This window comes from Mustela nigripes, chromosome 11, assembly GCF_022355385.1.
Source record: "Mustela nigripes isolate SB6536 chromosome 11, MUSNIG.SB6536, whole genome shotgun sequence".
NCBI classification, from domain to species: domain Eukaryota; kingdom Metazoa; phylum Chordata; class Mammalia; order Carnivora; family Mustelidae; genus Mustela; species Mustela nigripes.
This window is the reverse complement of record NC_081567.1, coordinates 31400103-31420501: the sequence shown is the minus strand read 5'-3', so window position 1 is coordinate 31420501 and position 20399 is coordinate 31400103. Positions and strand designations below refer to the sequence as shown.

The 20399-nt window shown below is 48.7% G+C and overlaps 1 protein-coding gene across 1 annotated transcript in view; it reads right to left on the bottom strand.

Moving 5' to 3' along the window:
• The window catches only part of GRIN2A (glutamate ionotropic receptor NMDA type subunit 2A), a 374525-nt gene that overhangs the window by 10604 nt on the left and 343522 nt on the right, over window positions 1-20399 (bottom strand). Inside the window, exon 13 of the mRNA XM_059415335.1 lies at window positions 2202-2440. Within this exon, the coding sequence (XP_059271318.1) occupies window positions 2202-2440 (239 nt within the window). The remainder of the gene's footprint in view (window positions 1-2201; window positions 2441-20399) is intronic.

Below are 20399 nucleotides of genomic sequence, written 5' to 3'. Positions count from 1 at the left end.
TTAAGGAATCTGTGTTTAGATGCCATCAAGTTAATTGGGAAATATGTATTTGCACAGAATGCAAGAGTGCCACTGAACAGAAAAATAAATCCTCCTCACTAAGCTAATCTGTGCCTTCTGAATCTCCAAAGTTCTTAAGATCACCAAATGCTAAAAATATACAAGTTCCTTTAAAAATGATTATTTCATTTTCCCCAATAACCATTAGCATACCTGAACCAGGTGTTTTCCACCAGATGCTTTTCATTAAATTCTTTTAAAGTGAAAACATTCCAAGGTGAGTATACAGGAGAAATAGGTAAACACATGGATGGATGAATGGAGGTGTGGGTAGATGGAGGAGATAGATGGGTAGATGGATGGACAGATGGGTGAAATGGAGGGATGGATGGATGGATGGACGGACGGACAAATGGGTAGATGGATGGGTAGGTGGGTGGGTGGGTGGATGGATAGGTGGGTGGAATGGATGGACAGATGGGTGGAATGGAGGGATGGGTGGATGAAATAGGTGGATGGATGGACAGACGGATGGATGGAAAGATGGGTGGACGGATGGATGGATGGATGGATGGGTGGGTGGACAGACGGATGGAAGGATGGATGGGTGGATGGACGGGTGGTTGGGTGGATGGACGGATGGATAGATGGACGGAAGGATGGGTGGGTGGGTGGATGGATGGATGGACGGACGGACGGGTGGAAGGATGGATGGGTGGATGGAAGGATGGGTGGGTGGATGGACAGGTGGTTGGGTGGATGGACAGGTGGTTGGGTGGACGTACGGATGGATGGACAGAAGGATGGGTGGGTGGGTGAATGAAATAGGTGGAATGGATGGGTGGATGGACACATGAGTGGAATGAATGGATGGGTGGGTGGACAGATGGAAAGATGACTGCAAGATACTGTAACATTCTATTAGAAGAGGAGTGAACATGTACATGTGATGCAACCAAGTGACGAGACTGCATTGACCATGTAAACATGTCCGTTGTGTGCATGTATGTGCTGTGTAGTATGATTTGTATCAAATCTCTTGGGTTGCTTGAATTGGATGTTGGTTTCTGTAAGAGTCTGTGCTCTGGCTGGTACCATGCCACCCAGATTCAAGTCCCAGCTCCACCAAAGACTGTACCACCTTGCGTAATTCCCTAACCTCTTAACGTTGAGTCTCCCCATCTGTAATCTGGGGCCAGTAACGGGTACCCACCTCACAGAGATGGCTTGTGGCTTAAATGAGATGAAGAGTACACAGTCCTTACAGGGTGCCTGGCACATCAGGGGCCCCGCAAATAGAAGCACTTTCCGTGATTGTTGTCATTACTGATGAATTACAGGGACTGTTTTATGGTGACATACACATGCTGTACTGTGCACCAGGAGAGGGTTTCCTGGTGTAGGGTGTGTGCTCACTATATCAGGTGTGTTCTGGGCTGTCGTTTATGCTGGGCTGTGTACTTTGGTTTTCTATTTGGTGTGTGTGCATCTTCTCATAGGGAGTCATGTCTTGGTTCCGTCTGAGGCTCTGTTGCATTACACACGCTCCCTGTGCTGGGTTCGATGTGTGTACACAAAGTGCAGCACTGGACGGAGATTTTGCCGTGGCACACATGGCCCATTGGGACGTGTGCGTGAGCTGTAACATCCTATCCGGGGATTTTAGCGGTGGACCCCCACAAACAGCTGCGTTTGGCTTACTGGGTTTTTTTTTTTTTTATTATTATTTGAATTAGTTACTAATACTTAAAAACTGAAAAGTTTTGCGTCAAGTCAGATGACTACTTTCTCTCTTAAAGACTAGAAGACCCAGTAATGTGGTCCTTTCGGTCCCATAATACTCTGCAAGACTGGAGGACAGACCCCTTCGCGGGTGGGGGGTAGGCATCCTCGAGTGCTCCCTCACCTTGACTCCCAGGGGCATTTGCTGGGTTTCAGCTCAACGTTCGGCTCGTGTTCATGCCCAGCCCGCTTCACCCCCATTCTCCTCCCCCCTCGGGCTTGCACAGTCATCTGGGCTTGCTGTGGCTGGGTTCTGAAGGCCCAGAGCCTGGATTCCTTTCAACCACAGGCCCCAGAAGGGGTGGTGAGCCGGGGGGTGGGGGTGGGGGGTAGGATGGGCCCCCCACCCCCCACCCAGGAGTCAGGAAGCCCCGGTTCTCTGGAAGCCGCAGAAGGGAGTAGCCGGCGGGGGTACTGACCCTGCTGATGGAGAAGAGCAGCCCCGGGCGGTCGGAGCAGACGCCGGTGAAGCAGAAGCGCAGCTTCCAGTAGAAGAGGTGCTCCCAGATGAAGGTGATGAGGCTGAGGGCCATGGCGGCCGCCAGCATGTAGAACACGCCCGCCATGTTGTCGATGTCCAGCTGGCTGCTCATCACCTCGTTCTTCTCGTTGTGGCAGATCCCCGTGAGCCACAGGGTCTCCAGCTCCTCCATCTCGCCTGCACGGGAGACAAGAGCCGCGGGCCGTGAGGAGCGGGGGGGGGGGGGGGGGGGGGGGGGGGGCGGGGGGGGAGCCGGCGGACTCGGAGCTGGGGGGTGGGGCGGTGCCTCACCAAGCGCTGCAGGCCTGCGCATGCGCGCGCGCACGCGCACGGGGACGCTCCAGCGATGGCGGGACCCACCCAACACCGCTGTTGGGAGGGCAAAGAGGGCACTATGTCGTCGGGTGCAGTTAAATTACTGTCCTTTTGTTCTGCCCACCCTCCTTTCCTCGACCCCCGTCCCCGGCACCCGCGCCCGCCTGGAACAGGGCGCGGCACGAACTGGCAGCTCGCCACCACCACGGAAAGGCTCGCATCCCAGCTCGGACTTCACCCCTCACTAGCTGGGGGGCTGCAGGGCCGCAGCTCTCCCGTCTGTGAACTACCCAGAGCGGCACTGCACGCGTCCTAGCGTTCTCACGAGGACCCCCAGGAGCTCAGTCTGCAAACGCCCTACACGCAGGGCCCGGCTCACAGCCAGGTTTTCCCTAAATAGTAGCGTGCCCGGGGCTGTTCCGAAGGAAGCGCCCAGCACCGTGCCGGGCCTACGGCAGTCCGTTTCCTCTTGTGTCTCCCTTTAGGTTATCTGGGATTGTTCTAAGATGCCACCCACGGAGGGCACGGCACTGAGGGCAGAAAGCCCTGGAAAGAGGCATCCCAATCAGCTCTGAATGGCCCCTTGCAAACGCAACCCCTCCCCACTTCGGCAAGTAATTAAAGGAGCAGGTGGGGCTTTCAGGGGGAGAGGAAAAGGAGGCATGCTCTGCTAGCATGGCGTTGTCTTCCTGTGGATTTCATCCAGTTGCCATTTAGGAGGAGATTCTCTGATCTCGGTGTCTAGCAATTAAGCTGTCTAGCAATTCACTAAACTGTGGCACTTATACTATGATTCAGACTTCAAAAATTATCCTTCAAGGACACCGAAAATCAAACAGGACGCATACAATATGAAATGAAAAGTAGGACCATGTTGTGTGTGTGTGTGCGCGCGCGTGTCTGTAGATACAATACAAAATGTGCCGAGAAAAGTAAAGGAAACACCCCAAATGTTTCTTTGATTTCTTGTTTGAAGAGGTGAGCATAATTACAGCTTCCATGATGCTCTTTTTTAAGTTTCATAAAATTAGCGTGTCACACTCTTGGTTCACTCACCTTTTGAATGATTTGGCTGAACAGAGAAATCTAAGTTGATCCTTATTTTCCCCCGGCCTTTTGAAGATGTTACTGAGTTTTCCTCTGATCTAGATTACCGTTGTTGAGAAGTTGGCTAATAATCTAACTTTTGCTACTCCCTGTGCGATCTGTGTTTTCTTTTTGATGGGGTTTGAGACTTTCATTTTGTCTTTGGTGTGGAATGTAGGTGTAGATTTGCTTTATTATTTGTTCGGCTCTGGACTCTGTCATTCTTCGAGGTGTGACTCAGGACTTTAATTCTGGAAAAATATCTCACCTTTTCCTGCTTTGCATGTCAACCTTCCCTACCCCCCCACCCTTTAAAAAAAAAAATCAGTAGACTGTATTTTTCTAGAGTAGTTTTAGTGTTACAGAAACACTAAGCAGATAGTACAGAGTTCCCATAACTCCTTCCGATTCCCTCCATTTCTCTTACTAACATGTGACACTGGGTGGTAATTTTTTTTTCCAATTTATGAACCAATCTTGATACATTAACTAAAGCCCAATTTACATTAGGGTTTATATACATTATATATATATAATATAAAACATATTTAAGTATAATATACATGGAAATATATATACGTATAATCTATATATATACATGTTATACATATTGTACATATATGTGTATAGATATAATTATACGTAAATATATACATATTATATGTAAATACAATATGTATATTTTATACATTAACCCAAAGCCCACAATTTACATTAGGGGTTTGTCCTGTTCTGTGGATTTTGCCCAATGCCTAATGCCATGTGTCCATCACTATAGTATCATACAGAATAGTCCTTCTGCCTCCAAAGTCCCCCATGTGCCAGCCGGTTTGACTCTCTTCACGTGTATCCTAACCCCTGGCAACTACTCATCTTTTAATGGTCCCTGTAGTTTTGCCCTTTCCAGAATATCCCATAGCTGGAACCACAGTGCACATGGCAGCGGTTTCAAACTGATTTCTTTCATGGTAACAAGATGTATTTTTTTTTTCCCAAGGGGAGCAGTCCTCTGATTTGTAAAAAGATGAAACAATTCAAAATGATCCAAAGTATCAATTCAAAGCAACATCAAAAAGCGAGCGCACTTAACTTGCCTCAGTTCATAGCAGACCAAGCGGGTAAGTGGGATAATTCATGCTATAGCAGTTTGCTGTTTGACCTGGTTGGGGGACGGGGGGCACTGATCAAGGCAGAGGCACTCTAGCTTTGAAGAACTAGAATGGAGGGTTTCCAGAGTGATTTGGCATCCTCATTTACTCTTGCATTTATGGTTAGAAATGTACACGGTGGGAACTCCAGGTATCTTCTGGATCCTTCCTTTAAGTCCACAGTGTTAGGGCATGGGCTGAAAACAACGTGCACTTAAATTCCTCCACTTCTGTCCACGGCTTGACAGCTTTTTACTTGCGAGTAATTTCCATCGCATAGAGGTATGGTCGGTTTACCGTTCACCCACTGAAAGACATCCTGACTGCTTCTGAGTTACGGCAATTAGGAATCATTGGATGCTGTCGACATCCATGGGCAGGTTTTCCTGTGGACAGCCGTTTTCAACTCCTTTGGGTAAATATGGGAGCACAACAGTGGGATTGTATGGTACGAATATGTTTAGCCTTGTGGGAAACTGCCAAACCCTCTTCCAAGTGGCCATGCCATTTTGTGCCCCCACCAGCAATGAATGCGCGTCGCCGCTGCTCCACACCCTTGCCAGAATTTATCAGCATTGTCAGTGTTTTGGATTTTAGCCGTTCTAATAAGGTACATAGAGGTATCGCACCGTTTTAATCGGCAATCCCCTAAGAACACATGATCGTTCTATCTTTTCTCTTCTCCTGAAAATTGTGTTTAAAATATTCTAAACCTTCTCATTCTGTCCTCCAGGTTATTAACTTTGTTTTAATATTTTTCCACTCCTTGATGCCTCTGTCCTACAGTTAGATGCTTCCCACAGATCTATTTTCCAGCTCATTTATTCTTTCATTAATAATTTGAGCTTTCTGCTTTCATTTATCTGTTCTAATTGTGATACTCATTCCATCTTAAAATTCTGCCCATTCTTTTTCATCATAACATCTCATTCTTCTGTTACGAGTCTTAAAAAACTTCTCCACATTTAATAATTTCAAACCCACCATCTTTCAGATTAGTCTCTGCCCTTCCTCGTGCCCACCACCTTGGTTCCTGGGGTTCACACTGTCTGCTTGCTGCGTGTGCTGGCTCTCGCAGTGGAGTTCTTCCTTGTGACGTTTGTAACTTCGGGAGATGAGCTCATCTTCAGCAGGGCTGCTGTTCCTCTAAACCCCACGAGGCCCCTGAGCACACTGGGCTGTAAAAATGTTCCTACAGCGGGGTGCTGAGTTTGCTTCTGCCTTGGTTCCAGAGGCTTCCAACGTACCTGCTTTAGTATGAGACACGTGGCTGTCCCTGCCATGGGTTCACGCTTGGACCTCCAGTCATCCAGGTTTTAATTCCTCCCTCGGAGCTTCAAACAGATGGCAAAAACTTCTTGTACTTTTTTCGTGTTGATGGACAGTTTTTTTCTAGTCTTTTCACAGTTGCGCTGATTCACTGGGATTTCTCAGATTCATGCAGGGGTATCATTTTTTGCTCTCTGCACAGTTCAGCCCCCACCCCCCCCCATTTGTAGATGCTAAAGCCTTGTGCCCTACACCCCCTTAGGCTGCTGAGCGTCCACAGAAGGTGATGTGAGATTGGCCCATTCCCCTCTGTCACCGGCACCCAAGTCTTCCCCATTGTTTTGATCACAGTGTGTGCAAATGTCTGAGTGTGCGAGCACTCCCTTCTGATCCTGTACCGGGCTGTGTTTGCAGCAGGAAAGGGGCTCCTGTCAATTTAGCCTCCCATCATACCACAACCACACAGACATGTCTACCTTTTGTTGTCGTGGCTAAAAATACATTCACATTTACAGGAGGGGAAAAACAGGAAACTTCTCCTTTCATAAATTCATCACCCGGCAGGAAGAATGGGGTTAATCAGCGGTGCAGGCATGGGAAGGGGCTTCTTGGTCTCCGTTCCTGTCCTTCCAACAGCCTGCGGGGGCTGCTGCGGGTCGTGCTTGTCCTGGGGGGGCTTCTGTGGTATCACATCACTGTCCAGCCAGCAGCCCTCGGCTCATGCCCTCGCTTCTGCCTGCCACGTGCCTCCTGATGTACAGCACGGCTTCCTCTTCCCAGAGACCTGGACGCCTTCCCTTCAATGCCCCAGCATGCTGCCACCGTCCCTCTCCCTTTGGACTCTGCAAGGACACAAAAGCGGGTCTCTGCACCTCGCTCTGTTCCCATGGGGGTCGTTCCAGACACAGCTGAGTTTGTAAGCCTAGACCAGGGTCCATCTGGGTGGGAGAAACCTCACTGGATTCCTTTCATGGGGTAAATGTAAAGCTCTTTCTGCCACCCTCTGACCCAACACCTCTCTCCCAGGAAGGCGATCTGGGAAACCAGATCCGTGCCATGCGAGGAGGGCGCACGCCCTGTCCTCAATCCCAGTTACGGCCTCTGCTGCCATCACTTCGAAGTCCTTTACTTCCTGCCTCGTGGTCTTCTCCTGGCACACAGAACTGTAGTTCAAATACGTTCTTATTTCGTTTTTAATTTACTCAAATATATTGTAATCTCCTCAGGGGCGATCAGGTGTTTTATGATTCTGATATTTCTCATGGTCGACAGCACACTGCAAGGACTGAATCTGTATTTTCTTTTCTTTTCTTTAGATTTTGTTTTTAAATTTATTTATTTGACAGACAAGAGATCACAAGTAGGTAGAAAGAGAGAGAGAGGAGGAAGCAGGCTCCCCACTGAGCAGAGAGCCCCACATAGGACTCGATCCCAGGACCCTGAGATCATGACCTGAGTTGAGGGCAGAGGCTTAACCCACTGAGCCACCCAGGCGCCCCCTGTATTTTGTTTCTAGTTCTTTCCTTGCATCCTCAGATTTAAATTAGCCAGCACTGCAGACACGTTCATATCTGCTGAGTGAGTCTGTCTTCTAGGTAAGTAGAAGGAACAACAGATCCAAAGGGAACCTGCCACGGGCTCAGGAGCAGGAGGCTGAGCAGCGTGTGCATCCTCGGCTTGGGTAAGGCGGCGAAGGCCAGCTGTGGAGGCAGCAGCTCTGAGATGCTCATTCTGCCGCCCGTTTCTTCCATGACAAAGAGGCCATGATCTCTGTCACTGTGGTCTTGTGAACTGGAGCTGGGAAGTGGGACAATTAACTCTGTTTGCCGGAGCAGACGCGATCTTGCTGGGAAGACCGAGGCTGAGTGCTCTCCGGGGAGCCAAGGCAGCCTGGGCCACTGAGAGTTTGCAGCTGGCCCCCGCTGTCTTCATCCCTGCGTGATGCTGAAGCTTCCCCCTCTGTTCGTACCTCGAAGGACGGGAAGCTCCTGCGTATCCGAGAGCACTTGTGCAGCCATGCACGTCATGTCCGATCAGAAGTCCTGCTGGGTCTGGTCTTCGGGGGGAAATGCTTTGTGCTCCAGGTATCCTTCCGGACCTCGGGGTTCTGTGCCAGCCTGAGGCAGGCGGGGAGGCCGGCTCCCAGAGCAGACATCCCAGCTCACCCTTCCCCGTGTTGCCACTAAAAGGCAGAGTCGGCGGGTGGGGGGGGGGCATTAAGAGGTGGGAGCCAGAAAGATAGAAAATCTAAAAGGGAATATGCGAGAATAATTGAGACAGCGCCGTGCATGTGCCTCAACGAGCGGCTCGGGCTGTGGTGCTGCAGGAGGCCATGGGATACCCGTCCGGCTACTAGCTCACAAGGTACTAGCCATGCATTTCTCATTGGCGAGAAGGAATCAGTGAAAATGCAGACACACACCATCCCAGAAATCCCAGGTAGAGAACACCAGAATGAGCCGCAAAAGGGAGCGCCCTTCCCCGAAGGGTCTGGGGAGCACAGCTAAGCCATCCGGGCAGGTCCAGACTGCCCCAGGAGGTGGGGTGAGCCTCTCTGCCCACACACACCTGCCTTCCACACCTACGACCCATCTGACCTTGGCCCCGAGATTCTACTTACCTATCCAGCCACTTGTCCCTTCTATTTTCCTATTCTCTTCTTTAACGGAGTTGCCATAAATTCCGTTCCGTTTTGCGCACTGTACTCGGATTTTAAAACACTAACCCACGTGGCCTTCCTATCAACCAGCTGTGGCTGGTGTCGCTATCGTACCCATTTTACAGATGAGGCAGGGAGAGGCATTTGCTCAGCGTCTTGGGCATGTGTGTACCCAGCGGAGCACAATGGTATTTGGCTCAAAGGAGTCATGCTGGAGTTGAATGAAGCTGCGCAGACCCTCCCCTGGCAAACACTCATTACTCAGCACACTTCCCTGCACACATGGTTCTTTGTTGCCTTGAGCGGGAGGGCAGGGTTGGGCAGGGGTGAGGGGTGTGGGTCGCTCACCCCTCCCTCTGCCCTGCCAATCCACAGAGCCTGCAGTTGCAGAAGGCACGTCCAGAGAGGAGGCTGAGCCCTGCAGGAAGAATCTGTTATGTCCAAAGTAAGAGGAATCAGCTCATTTGCCCTTGGACTCGTTCTCTGCATTTCCAGAGGGACGGCAATAGCTTTTCAGATGAGATTCCATTCTATTCTGCAAGACGGTCAGAGCGCTAAGGGGATTGCTTCAGGAAAGGATTTTACAGCGCGCCACGTGTCGGGCCTTCAGACTTCCTGAGCGTTTCTCCCCTGAGGTCGGTTGTAGAAAGTCCACTGCGAAGCTCTACCCTTTAGGTTCTGTCAGGGCCTGAGAACAGGCTGCCATGCATCTTCTCGGATCAGCCCACTCACGGACCCTTGAGGGACGCGTCTACATAGTTTCTTGTGGTTTCCAGCCAGAGCACAGGACCCTACGTGGTGCTGGTATGGGGAGAGTCCGTGTGTGGTTCTGAGACGCTGGCTCTGATGTCCTGTGTCATTTCCCGTCAAGTGACGTTTTTGGTTCTCTGAGGACTTCCCTTTGGTTTTGCCTCCCTCCCTTCTGCATTCATTCACTCACTCACTCATTCATTGAGAAAAACATTTCTAAAGCACTGAGCACACGGCCAGTGGCATCTCCGTAGTTTCGGAGACAAATAGCGCATCCGTCTTCGGGCTCCGGGAGGCTCAGAGGCTTGTGGGAGACAGCGTCCCGCAAGCCAGGCTTTCTGGCCGGATGAAATGACGGGGTGTGCACAGGCAATGTTTGGACATCAGAGAGAGGTTCAGAATTTGGGGGAAGGAAGAAGCAATGAAAGGAAGAGCCAACAGCCAAGGACTTGGCTTTTGTGCTCAGGAGTGGGGGTGTCGTGGCAACAGGGGGCCATTGGATGAGACCAGTTGGACCGAAGCCGCATTCTCACCCATCGTGTCGGGCAGGCTGTTACAGGTGCGTACGGATGGCAGACGGGAAGAAGGACAGGGACACAGTGTGGCGGTTTCCAGTACATTCCATCCCAGTGATAAATTCCATCCCATTCCACCACTGGGGCCCTGTCCTGGTCTCCGAGGCGGGCAGGACATGCAGTTTAAACTCTCCTGCTCCCAGGATATGTGGTGACCCAGAGAGAAACCAATTTGCAGGGAGACACTGATAAGGGTCCACTGTGAATTGTAATCCTTATCACCACTGCCTGTTGCACTTTACTCTGGATATGCCTGCTGCATGCGGTCATGCTGAAATCTTGCCAATGGCTACCTGTGGAATGCAGCTCAGAGGTCTCCACTTCCAGGAAGTCTTCCCTGAATGCACAAGAATGGAGGTATAAGACCATGGTTTCTCCTTCTAAAATATCCGGGGTCTCTCATCAATAGGACTTCTGTCACACTAGAGTCTAATCACCATTGGCATCTAAGTCCCCATCAGGAGGTGACTTTATTCAGGGTGGGCATCCTGCCATATTCTTTTTGTATCCCCAGTCCCCGGCGCAGGGCTTGACCCACCGCAGGGGGTCCATACAGCCGTGTTGACTGCCGATGGCAAGAGGCTCCTCTCCTTGATTAGCTTGTGATCCACTGTTTTGAGCATCAGCAAAAGCCCAAGAGAGGAAGGAACCTGGGAAGCCCCAAGCAGAGGGGGTCAGGAAGAATGTCTGAAGCCCAGAAATCAAGCCTGACTCTCAGGGCAAGTTAGTTCCAATCAAAGAAGTCAAGCGATAGAGTTTGGTGGTTCCCCAGCGGGAAGCAACTTCCATCTATAGCCAAAAGACGTCAGGATGAGCTTGCCGCTGATCCCGTCGGGGTTTGCTGTGAACACCAAGAGGGGAACTGACCCCGTTTCAAGCCCGTTTCATGTCTGGCCCAGGGACTGGGCACTTCAGGTTCCTCAGAAGCCCAAATGGAACTGGAAATGGCAAAAGAACAATTTTCTTTGTAGAGAATCTAGGGCATCATTATCGACAGGCCGGTGTTCTCGATGAGAACAGGTCTGGTGGCTGTGAGTTCTGCACTGTGGTCCCCAGAGCGAGGACAGCCCGGGGTCTGCAGGGTGGGGACCACATGCTCTCCTTGCCCAGCTGTCCTAGAAGGAAGCTGCTGGTCAGATTTGGGACTCTTCCAGTCCGTGGACTTGGAACAGAGTAAGGTTGTGGCGGTGGGGACAGCACAAGATTCTGGACACATGGAGACTAAATCTGGAAGATGTGTCTCTCTTATTGAAATGTCAGAATCTTCCATTTTTGTATAATGCTGAGAAGTCACAAAAGCAACATAAAAATAGGGTTAAGCCTAAAAGGATTCAGCTAGACGCAGAGACAGGCTCTCTTGGGCATCAGTGTGTTGCTACGACCTTCCAGCTGAGATCTCTGCTCTGTGGATGGAGCCCAAGGCCGCAGGAGGCCTTGCTGGGGGTCGTCATCGGGCTGGGGTTCCGCAGGCCACCGGATCAACCCAGCAGTTTGGAGTTGGGGAAATCTGTGCAATGGGTCCCCCACTCTGTGTCTCTTGAGGAAGGAGGAGGAGGAAGAGCACAGAGGTTGGGCCCTCCCATCAGACACCAGGCAACGCACATGGCCATAGTTTTCCAACAGAAGGCGGGGTTGGGGAGAACCAGTTCTCTGGAGTAAGGCTGCAGGAAGACGTCACTGGTGAATCCTGGGTATGCCCAGCACCTCTGGAGTCGGCTCCATCCGACTGCCTCCCACACCCCTAGATGGTCCAGCTGCCAGGACTCAGAAGGCATGTGTACTGGTGAGCATAAATGAATCCACAGTAACTTTTGGACAACTGCACATTTTCTCCATTGATAGTCCTGAAAATCCTATGACTCATCATGTTCCTACACGATGAGGGCTTTTTAATGCCACAAAGGGGTCCTTGCATTTGAAAAGGCTGTAGCTGTAAAGGGGGAAGGAAAAGAAAAGGATCGCGATCATCCCACATCCCACGGTGAAAACACTCGCTCTTTTAGCAGGTAAAACGGCGTCCCCACTTCTTGGCTCCTCTTGTTTCGGTCACCCGGCTTCCCGAGACTGTGGAGTCCTTAAGCAAAAGGATCACATCCATTGCCCATTTTTCTCTGCCTTCCCCATCACAATGCAGGGACTTAAAGGGTACTCAGGATTTGGTTGTGGTGTGGAGGAGGAAGAGAAGGAGAGGCGGGAGAGGAAGGAAGGAGGAGATGAGGGAAGATGGAGAAAAGGAAAGAAGAGGAAGGGGAAATGAGACCTTTAGAGGAAGGACCTGATAACTGCGGGCAGTGCTGCCCATAACCGACACAGAAGGAAGATCCAGTTTGTCTTTTTATGGAGAGGGTGGGTTGCAACTTAGGAGAAAGCTCAGACCAATCCCATTTACAACTGCACCCCAAATCAGAAGATACCTAGGAATAAATCTAACCAAAGAGACAAAGAATCTGTACTCAGAAAACTAGAGAATCCTCGTGAAGGAAACTGAGGAAGACACAAAGAAATGGAAAAACATTCCATGCTCGTGGACTGGAAGAACAAATATTGTGAAAATGTCTATGCTACCTAGAGCAATCTACACATTTAGTGCAATCCCTATCAAAATACCATCAACTTTTTTTCAAAGAAATGGAACAAGTAATCCTAAAATGTATAGAGAACCAGATAAGAACTTGAATAGTCAGAGGAATATTGAAAAGGAAAACCAGAGTTGGAGGCATCACAATTCCAGACTTCAAGCTCTATTACAAAGCTGTCATCATCAAGACAGCATGGTACTGGCACAAAAACAGACACAGATCAATGGAACAGAATAGACAGCCCAGAAATACACCCTCAACTCTATGGTCAACTAATTTTTTTTTTTTTAAAGATTTTATTTATTTGTCAGAGAGAGAGTGAGTGAGAGTGACCACAGGCAGACAGAGTGGAAGGAAGAGTCAGAGGGAGAAGCAGGCTCCCTGCGGAGCAAGGAGCCCTATGTGGGACTCGATCCCAGGATGCTGGGATCATGACCTGAGCCGAAGGCAGCTGCTTAACCAACTGAGCCACCCAGGTGTCCCTGGTCAACTAATTTTTGACAAAGCAGGAAAGAATGTCCAATGTCTCTTCAACAAACGGTGTTGGGAAAACTGGACAGCCACATGCAGAAAAATGAAATTGGACCATTTCCTTACACCACACACAAATGACTCAAAATGGATGAAGGACCTCAATGTGAGACCTCAGGAGTCCATCAAAATCCTTGAGAAGAACACAGGCAGCAACCTCTTCGACCTCAGCCACAGCAACTTCTTCCTAGAAATATTGCCAGAGGCAAGAGAAGCAAGGGCAAAAATGAACTATTGGGACTTCACGATCAAGATTTGCACAGCAAAGGAAACAGTCAACAAAACCAAAAGACAACTGACAGAATGGGAAAAGACATTTGCAAATGACATATCAGATAAAGGGCTAGTATCTAAAATCTATAAAGATCTTATCAAACTCAACATCCAAAGAACAAATGATCCAGTCAAGAAGTGGGCAGAAGACATGAATAGACATTTCTGCAAAGAAGACATCCACATGGCCAACAGACACATGAAAAAGTGCTCCACAACACACGGCATCAGGGAAATACAAATCAAAACCACAATGAGATACCACCTCACGCCAGTCAGAATGGCTAAAATTAACAGGTCAGGAACAGGTGTTGGGTGAGGATGCGGAGAAAGGGGAACCCTCCTACACTGTTGGTGGGGATGCAAGTTGGTAGAGACACCCTGGAAAACAGCATGGAGGTTCCTCAAAAACGTTGAAAATAGAGCTACCCTATGACCCAGCAATTGCACTACTGGGTATTTACCCAAAGATACAAATGTAGTGATCTGAAGGGGCATGTGTACCTGAATGTTTATAGCAGCAATATCCACAATAGCCAAACTAAGAGAACCTAGATGTCCATCAACAGATAAATGGATAAAGAAGATGGGTATATGTGTGTGTGTGTGTGTATATACACAATGGAGTACTATGCAGCCATCAAAACTGAAATCTTGCCATTTGCAACAACACGGATGGAACTAGAGGGTAATAAGCTAAGCGAAGTAAGTCCATCTGAGGAAGACAATCAGCATATGATCTCCCTGATACGAGGAATCTGAGAAGCAAGACCGAGGATCCTAGGGGAAGGAAGGGAAAAATGAAAAAAGATGAAACCAGAGAGGCAGACAAAAGACTCTGAATCTCAGGAAACAAACTGAGGGTCACTGGGGGTGTTGGTGGGGAGGGGTAGGGTGGTTGGGTGATGGACCCTGGAGAGGGTATGTGCTATGGTGAGTGCTGTGAATTGCCTAAGACTGATGAATGTCAGACCTGTACCCCTGAAGCAAACAATACATTATATGTTAATTAAAAGGAAAAACAAAGAACTCTCCGACCTCGTTGATGATCGCTCTCTCCCCCCCCTTACAGGTGGCGGTGCTCCTTGGACCGCTTCTTCCTGCTCCCAAATCGGAAGTAACAAAAGGTCCCAGGTGAGACTACTGCCAAGGATGAGGGGGAGAGTGCAGGGCAATGGGGCGTGGTTAAATTCAGACGCCAACTCAGGAAAGTATGTGGGGGGATCACTACAGACCTCTTGCTCCCTTCTATATAAGAATGGAGATGGAGAAGGAACTCGGGTCTCTCAACTATGGGCTACGGTTGTACAACAAAAATCCAGCATGAACACTCCTGCCTGCAGTGACACTAGCCCATCGTATCTCTGTCCTGGAGGGGAGAGACAGGGCCCTCAGAAACTACGGGAACCGCACGCTCTGCTGATGGAAACCTACGCTGGTCATTCTTTCTCTGAAAAGTGTTTGGAAGTATCTGTTAGAACAGAGTATATGCACATTCTATGACCCAGCAATTTCATTCCTAGGTATATTCCCAAACCATTAAGTGCCTGCGTGCACCAAAAAGGTACAAGAGTGTTCAAAGCAGACAAAAGTGGAAAATACCACGAATGTTCATCATTAGCAAAGGTAAAAATAAACTGCTGTATATTCATACAACGCACTACCATGCAGTAATGAATAAATAGGAGTTTTAGTTACATGACTGATACGGATTAATGTCCTAAAAGGTACAAAAAAAAGATACAGTAGATGTTTATGATTCTACCACATATTTGAGATTCAAAAGGAGGCAAAAACTACCTATATTCATGAAGGTCAGAATGGTGGTCACCTTCGGGGGGACAGCTGGTTGGAAGGGAGCTTTCTGGGGTACTGGCCATGTTCTTGACTCTGATCGGAGTGGTGGTCACACAGTTGTATAAAAATTATTTGGACGTTGAGATTTATGCAAAGTAATGAATGTGTGTTATAACTTACAGAAGAAAAAAGAAACATTCTTCCATCTTGGGGGTTAAGAGAGAAAATAAAGAAAGGGGGAAAAAAGGACTTTCTACCCCCAAAATTTAAAAAAAAACTTTTTTTTTTTTTTTTTTAGAAACATGACTTTTTTTTTTTTTTACAAAGAAAAAGTTCTTAAAGGATAAAGAGGGATGAGTTAAGTTAAATTCTTCCATATCGTTGGAATTATTTCAAAAGAACATGCTGTCCTTTAATATTGAAGCCAAAAGCCACTGATCTTTCTGAAAAGGTCTAATCAGTAAATATTCTCAGCTCTGTGCTCTCTGTGGTCTCTGTCCCAACTACCCCTCTCTGCCCCAGCAGCACAGGAGAACCCTCAGACATGCGCTGTGAATGAAAGGACGTGTCTGGGTCCCAATAAAACTTTATCAACAAAAACAGCCTACAGGGCGATGTGGGCCGTAGTTAGCAGAACCCTGATTTAACGGGGCACCTGGGTGGCTCAGTGGGTTAAAGCCTCTGCCTTTGGCTCAGGTCATGATCTCAGGGTCCTAGGATCGAGCCCCACATCGGGCTCTCTGCTCGGCGGGGAGCCTGCTTCCCCCTCTCTCTCTGCCTGCCTCTCTGCCTACTTGTGATCTTTCTCTCTGTCAAATAAATTAAAAAAAAAAAAAAAAGAACCCTGATTCAAGCAATTTTTTAAAAAATGAAAAAAAAAAAAGATTTCTTAAAAAAATATATACATGAATAAGAGAATAGATCCCAATTTAGGGAGACTCTTATGTTATATCTGTGATACTTGCTGAGTACCCATGGACGAGTACTATACTTAGCAGTTCTTGGATGTTATACCATTGAACTTGGTGAGGCCGGTGCCATTACAATCCCTAATTTAAAATCTTTTTTTTTTTTTTTTTAATTTATTTGACAGAGAGAATGTGAAAGATCACAAGCAGGCAGGCAGAGAGAGGGGGAAGCAGGCTCCCCACTGAGCAGAGAGCGGATGAGGGTCTCGATCCCAGGACCCTGAGATCATGACCTGAGCAGAAGGCAGAGGCTTAACACAGTGAGCCACCCGGGCGCCCCTACAATCCCTAATTTAAAGGGGAGGAACATGGCCCTTACAAAGGGTAAATAACTTTCCCAAGACCACAGAGCTAGGAGACATCAGTTGATATATTTCAGCTCTAAGCTGAAATACACCCCATGCTGCTATATTTAGGACTGTGTGTGTGTGTAATATTACAATCAAAGTTTTAATAAGTTACTAAGATAAAGAAACTGTCCATTAAAATCCATATGTAAAAAGTTAAATGGCCAAAAAAGATGAAAAGACAACTTCTTTTTTTTTTTTCTTTCATTTTCACTAATCCAGGGAGCTCTGAAGCAACTCTGAGATGCACCTTCTGAAACAGCAGAAAGAACACTAATGCTCAAGCCTTCTCGACTGTTTTAGAACCGGTGCATAGTACTTTTATATGGGAGCGAGTCTTTTGGGCATTAATATGATATTATAGGTCCAAGGCTCCTGAGGATGTTTATAGCCATGAACCCTTCAAATTCTACATCGAAGAGTTTGTTACAAACAGTTCAAAAAAAGAAGGGGGGGGCGTGAATAGGTTCCTTCCATCATTATATCCTGTAGCAAAAAAAGGGACATTTTACTAGTAGGAAAATAATGTAATGAATTATGGTTTAACAATGACTATGATATTCTATGCACAAATTAAAGTCATTGTGAGGACCTGCTTATGTAATGGCCTGAAAAAAGATCCCAAATATAATGTAAGTTCAAAGAGTGGAATATAGAAAAAGTGTATATAACCACTTATTAAATGTATTTTAAGCAACACGTCTGCCAGAAAAAGGCCCAGAAGGTAATACCTCAACCGAAAACAATTATGTTAAGGTAGCAGACCAGGTGATATTATGTGGATATGACACTGCCTTTCCAAATAAGTGTTTACAAAATCATACACTGAAAGGGATCTGGGGCCGGTGTGTATCCATCCGGTAATTCCCACATCGGGTTCTGTGACATCAGCGTTTGACTTCCCAGCAAGTCATTCTTCATGTCTCATTTCAACGTTGACGGTTCTTTTGACATCTGACTTTCCCTGGTTGGAGCAATTCACTGCTTGTCGGGCCTGAATCTGGCACCGCTGACCTTGTTCTAATCCTGGCGTCAGGCTGGTCATAAACACTGCAGCTCTGGATCTCCGGGGACCGATCGGGAAATTCACTGCAAACTTGCGCCCATGAGAAACCCTCCGTGCTCTCCAGCACAGAGCGAAAGTCAATGGCCCTCCAGGATATTTATGGATTTTATCTGTTCCTTAAGTAAGTGCCATTCCATTATTATTCCAAATATGTCTCTAGTTAAAATTAGGAGGGAGATAAACAAGTCTAATTTTTATGGTACCATCTGGTCACAGGCCAATGAAGAAGCAGTTAAACCCTTTATTGCTAATCTATGCTTAGGACAGATTTCATTTCCTCCTCTCGAAACATTTCATTTCTCAGAGAATAGTGGGCTGTGGACATGGATTTTAGGTCATAGGAGGGTCAGAGTGACTCGGCTGCTGGGGCGTCAAAATGGTCACTGATCACCAGCCCCCTGTGGTACAGCGTCCAAGGTGCCGGGCTGGGTGGAAGGGGGGTTGGGCTGCCTGTCAAAGTCATGCACTCAGAGCGTCTCCAGCGACCCTCGCTGTGGTCACTGTGGACCACCGTGTGCTGATCAGCTGACGCTTACACGTTCCACACGATTTACTTCTTGTGTTTTCTCAACCTCCGAAGGTCTAGTTTCACGGAGCCCAGACAAGTGACCTGTTGGCCACTGGCCTCCGTGTCCTGTGCTTGGCAGTCAGAGAATAACGCGTCTAAGTGCTAAACAGCGTTAGTCTAGGGAGTGCTTCTTAAATCTTACTGGCCATTAGGGATTCCAGAGTGTTAAAAAAGACCCCATGGGGTGAAAAGCAGGGATCTGGACTTTCAACAGGCTCTCCAAGCGAGTCTGATGGACACAGACGAGTCGCGGCCCTTTGCAGGGAAAGGAACCATTAAGGGCAACAGAGCTTCTCGTCATTTTTACTTTCCCCCACCTGGAGCTTAGAAGCTGCCGAGTTACTTTTTGTTGCGTGAATGTCTAGAGGCAGGGTGAATGAATGAACGAACAAGTGAGTTAATAAATCGGGGGCCTCTGTCAATGGCGTCTGGTCTTGCTCACTTGGCCAGAAAGTCTGTGATTTATACAGTAGGTAGCCGGGCTCAGCCCAAACTGTGAGGTCTGCCTTTGAAGTCTCAATTTGATTAAAACCCATTTAGCAAGGAACAGTAACTTTCTGAAATGCCAGGGATTATGCAGCTCGGAGGAGCTCTGTGGGGAGCAGGCAATTCTGGCAGCCGGGATGGGTCTTTGTGAACCTGGAGAGGCCGCTCTGCGAGCCTGTATCCGGGCCAAACATCTGACTCCTCTTAATTACATTCTGCCCTTGTTTCGTTCCTTCTCATCTCTGGCTTCTGGGTCCTGAGTTTTCCCCAAACTGCCAGGGCTGAATGAGCTCAAAAATGAGGCTGGGCCTGTTCCCCTGATGCCAGGGCCTGGGGCATGGACAAGTCTCCTTCTCCATGGAAAAATGGGAAAAAAGCATAGGTCACTTGATCTCCCACCCTCTGTCGCCAAGTTATTCTGCCCAGTATGACGCGCAGGGGACCAACGCTGTTCCTCCAGCGACAGAGGAACGGACACTGAGTCTGGATTCTGATTAATCTGCATTTCAGTCACAGCTTTGACCCTTTCCAGGTAGAGACGGAGAGACGTCTCTAAGAGTTACAGCAAACGGGAAGCAGTACTGCATCATGGTTAAAGCAAAGGCCCTGGGGCCCATCTGTCTACATCCCAATCTCAGACGTGCCCCTTAGGAGCCTGGACACATGACTTAACCTGCCCGTGACTCAGTTTCCTCAGCTGCACGCAGCGGTTAATGATCATGCCATGTAACCACTGCAAGCACCGAATGAAATTAATATGTAGGAAGACCGAAGCTATTCTGGGACCCACAGTTCTCCCTCGGTAAGCGTTACCTCTCGTTACGAACGCCTATAACAATAATAGTGAGCAGGTGGCGGATCCGTTTAGAGAAACGTAAACCATCTCTTCGGGGCACCGGGGGCTCTCCGGTCCTCGGCACCTCCTCTCGCCCCAGCCCACCACCCTCCTCCTTATTCTGGTGTTTATCTCTTTAAATGGGCCAAGGCTGCTGGTTGCAATAGGGTGCTGCTGAGTCATCCGAGGACACGGGGACCTATGTCACGAAGAACTGCCGGCAGAGAAACCAGCAGGAGACAGATGAGGAGGCCTCCGAGGCAGGAGTGAGTCAGCCCCTGGTCCCTGCCTCGCTGCAGCACGGAGACGGGGCGGTCGCTGCCTCTGAGGCTTTTCTAGTTTCTGCTGCTCTGAGGAACCAGGGTGGCGTGCTCTGTAGCCGCCCAGGCTGAGTCCCGCCTGCCCTGTCGCCCGCACACACCTCCCTCCGAGTCTGCTCTGCACTGCTCCCCTGGGCCGCCGCCTCCTCCTCCCCCACTCGCCCCTTCCCTTAGGAGAACGGGACAACCCCGAGTTTCAAGTCTGCTCTGCCCCTTCTGGTCTCCCCCAGATAGCCTCAGACCAGAGGCCATCATGCTTTTTCAAGGAAGGGCCAGACTGCAAAATTCGGGGGCACTTGCGGCAACTGGACGCTGCCCGTGCGGGGTGACCGCGGCCCTGGGCAGTTCCCGAGTGGACGGACATGGCTATGTTCCAATAAAACATTATTTTCAAAAAACCAGGCAGTGGTCAGATCCCGCGCTGGGGCCACACTTTGCTAAACGTGGAGGAAAACACTGGTTTTCCTGTTTACCCCGCTTGACGCGGAGACCACAAACTGGGGAACCATTTATGAGTCATTTCAATGCTAAAAGCCAGGAACCGTATTTTCCTGCTGGTTCTAT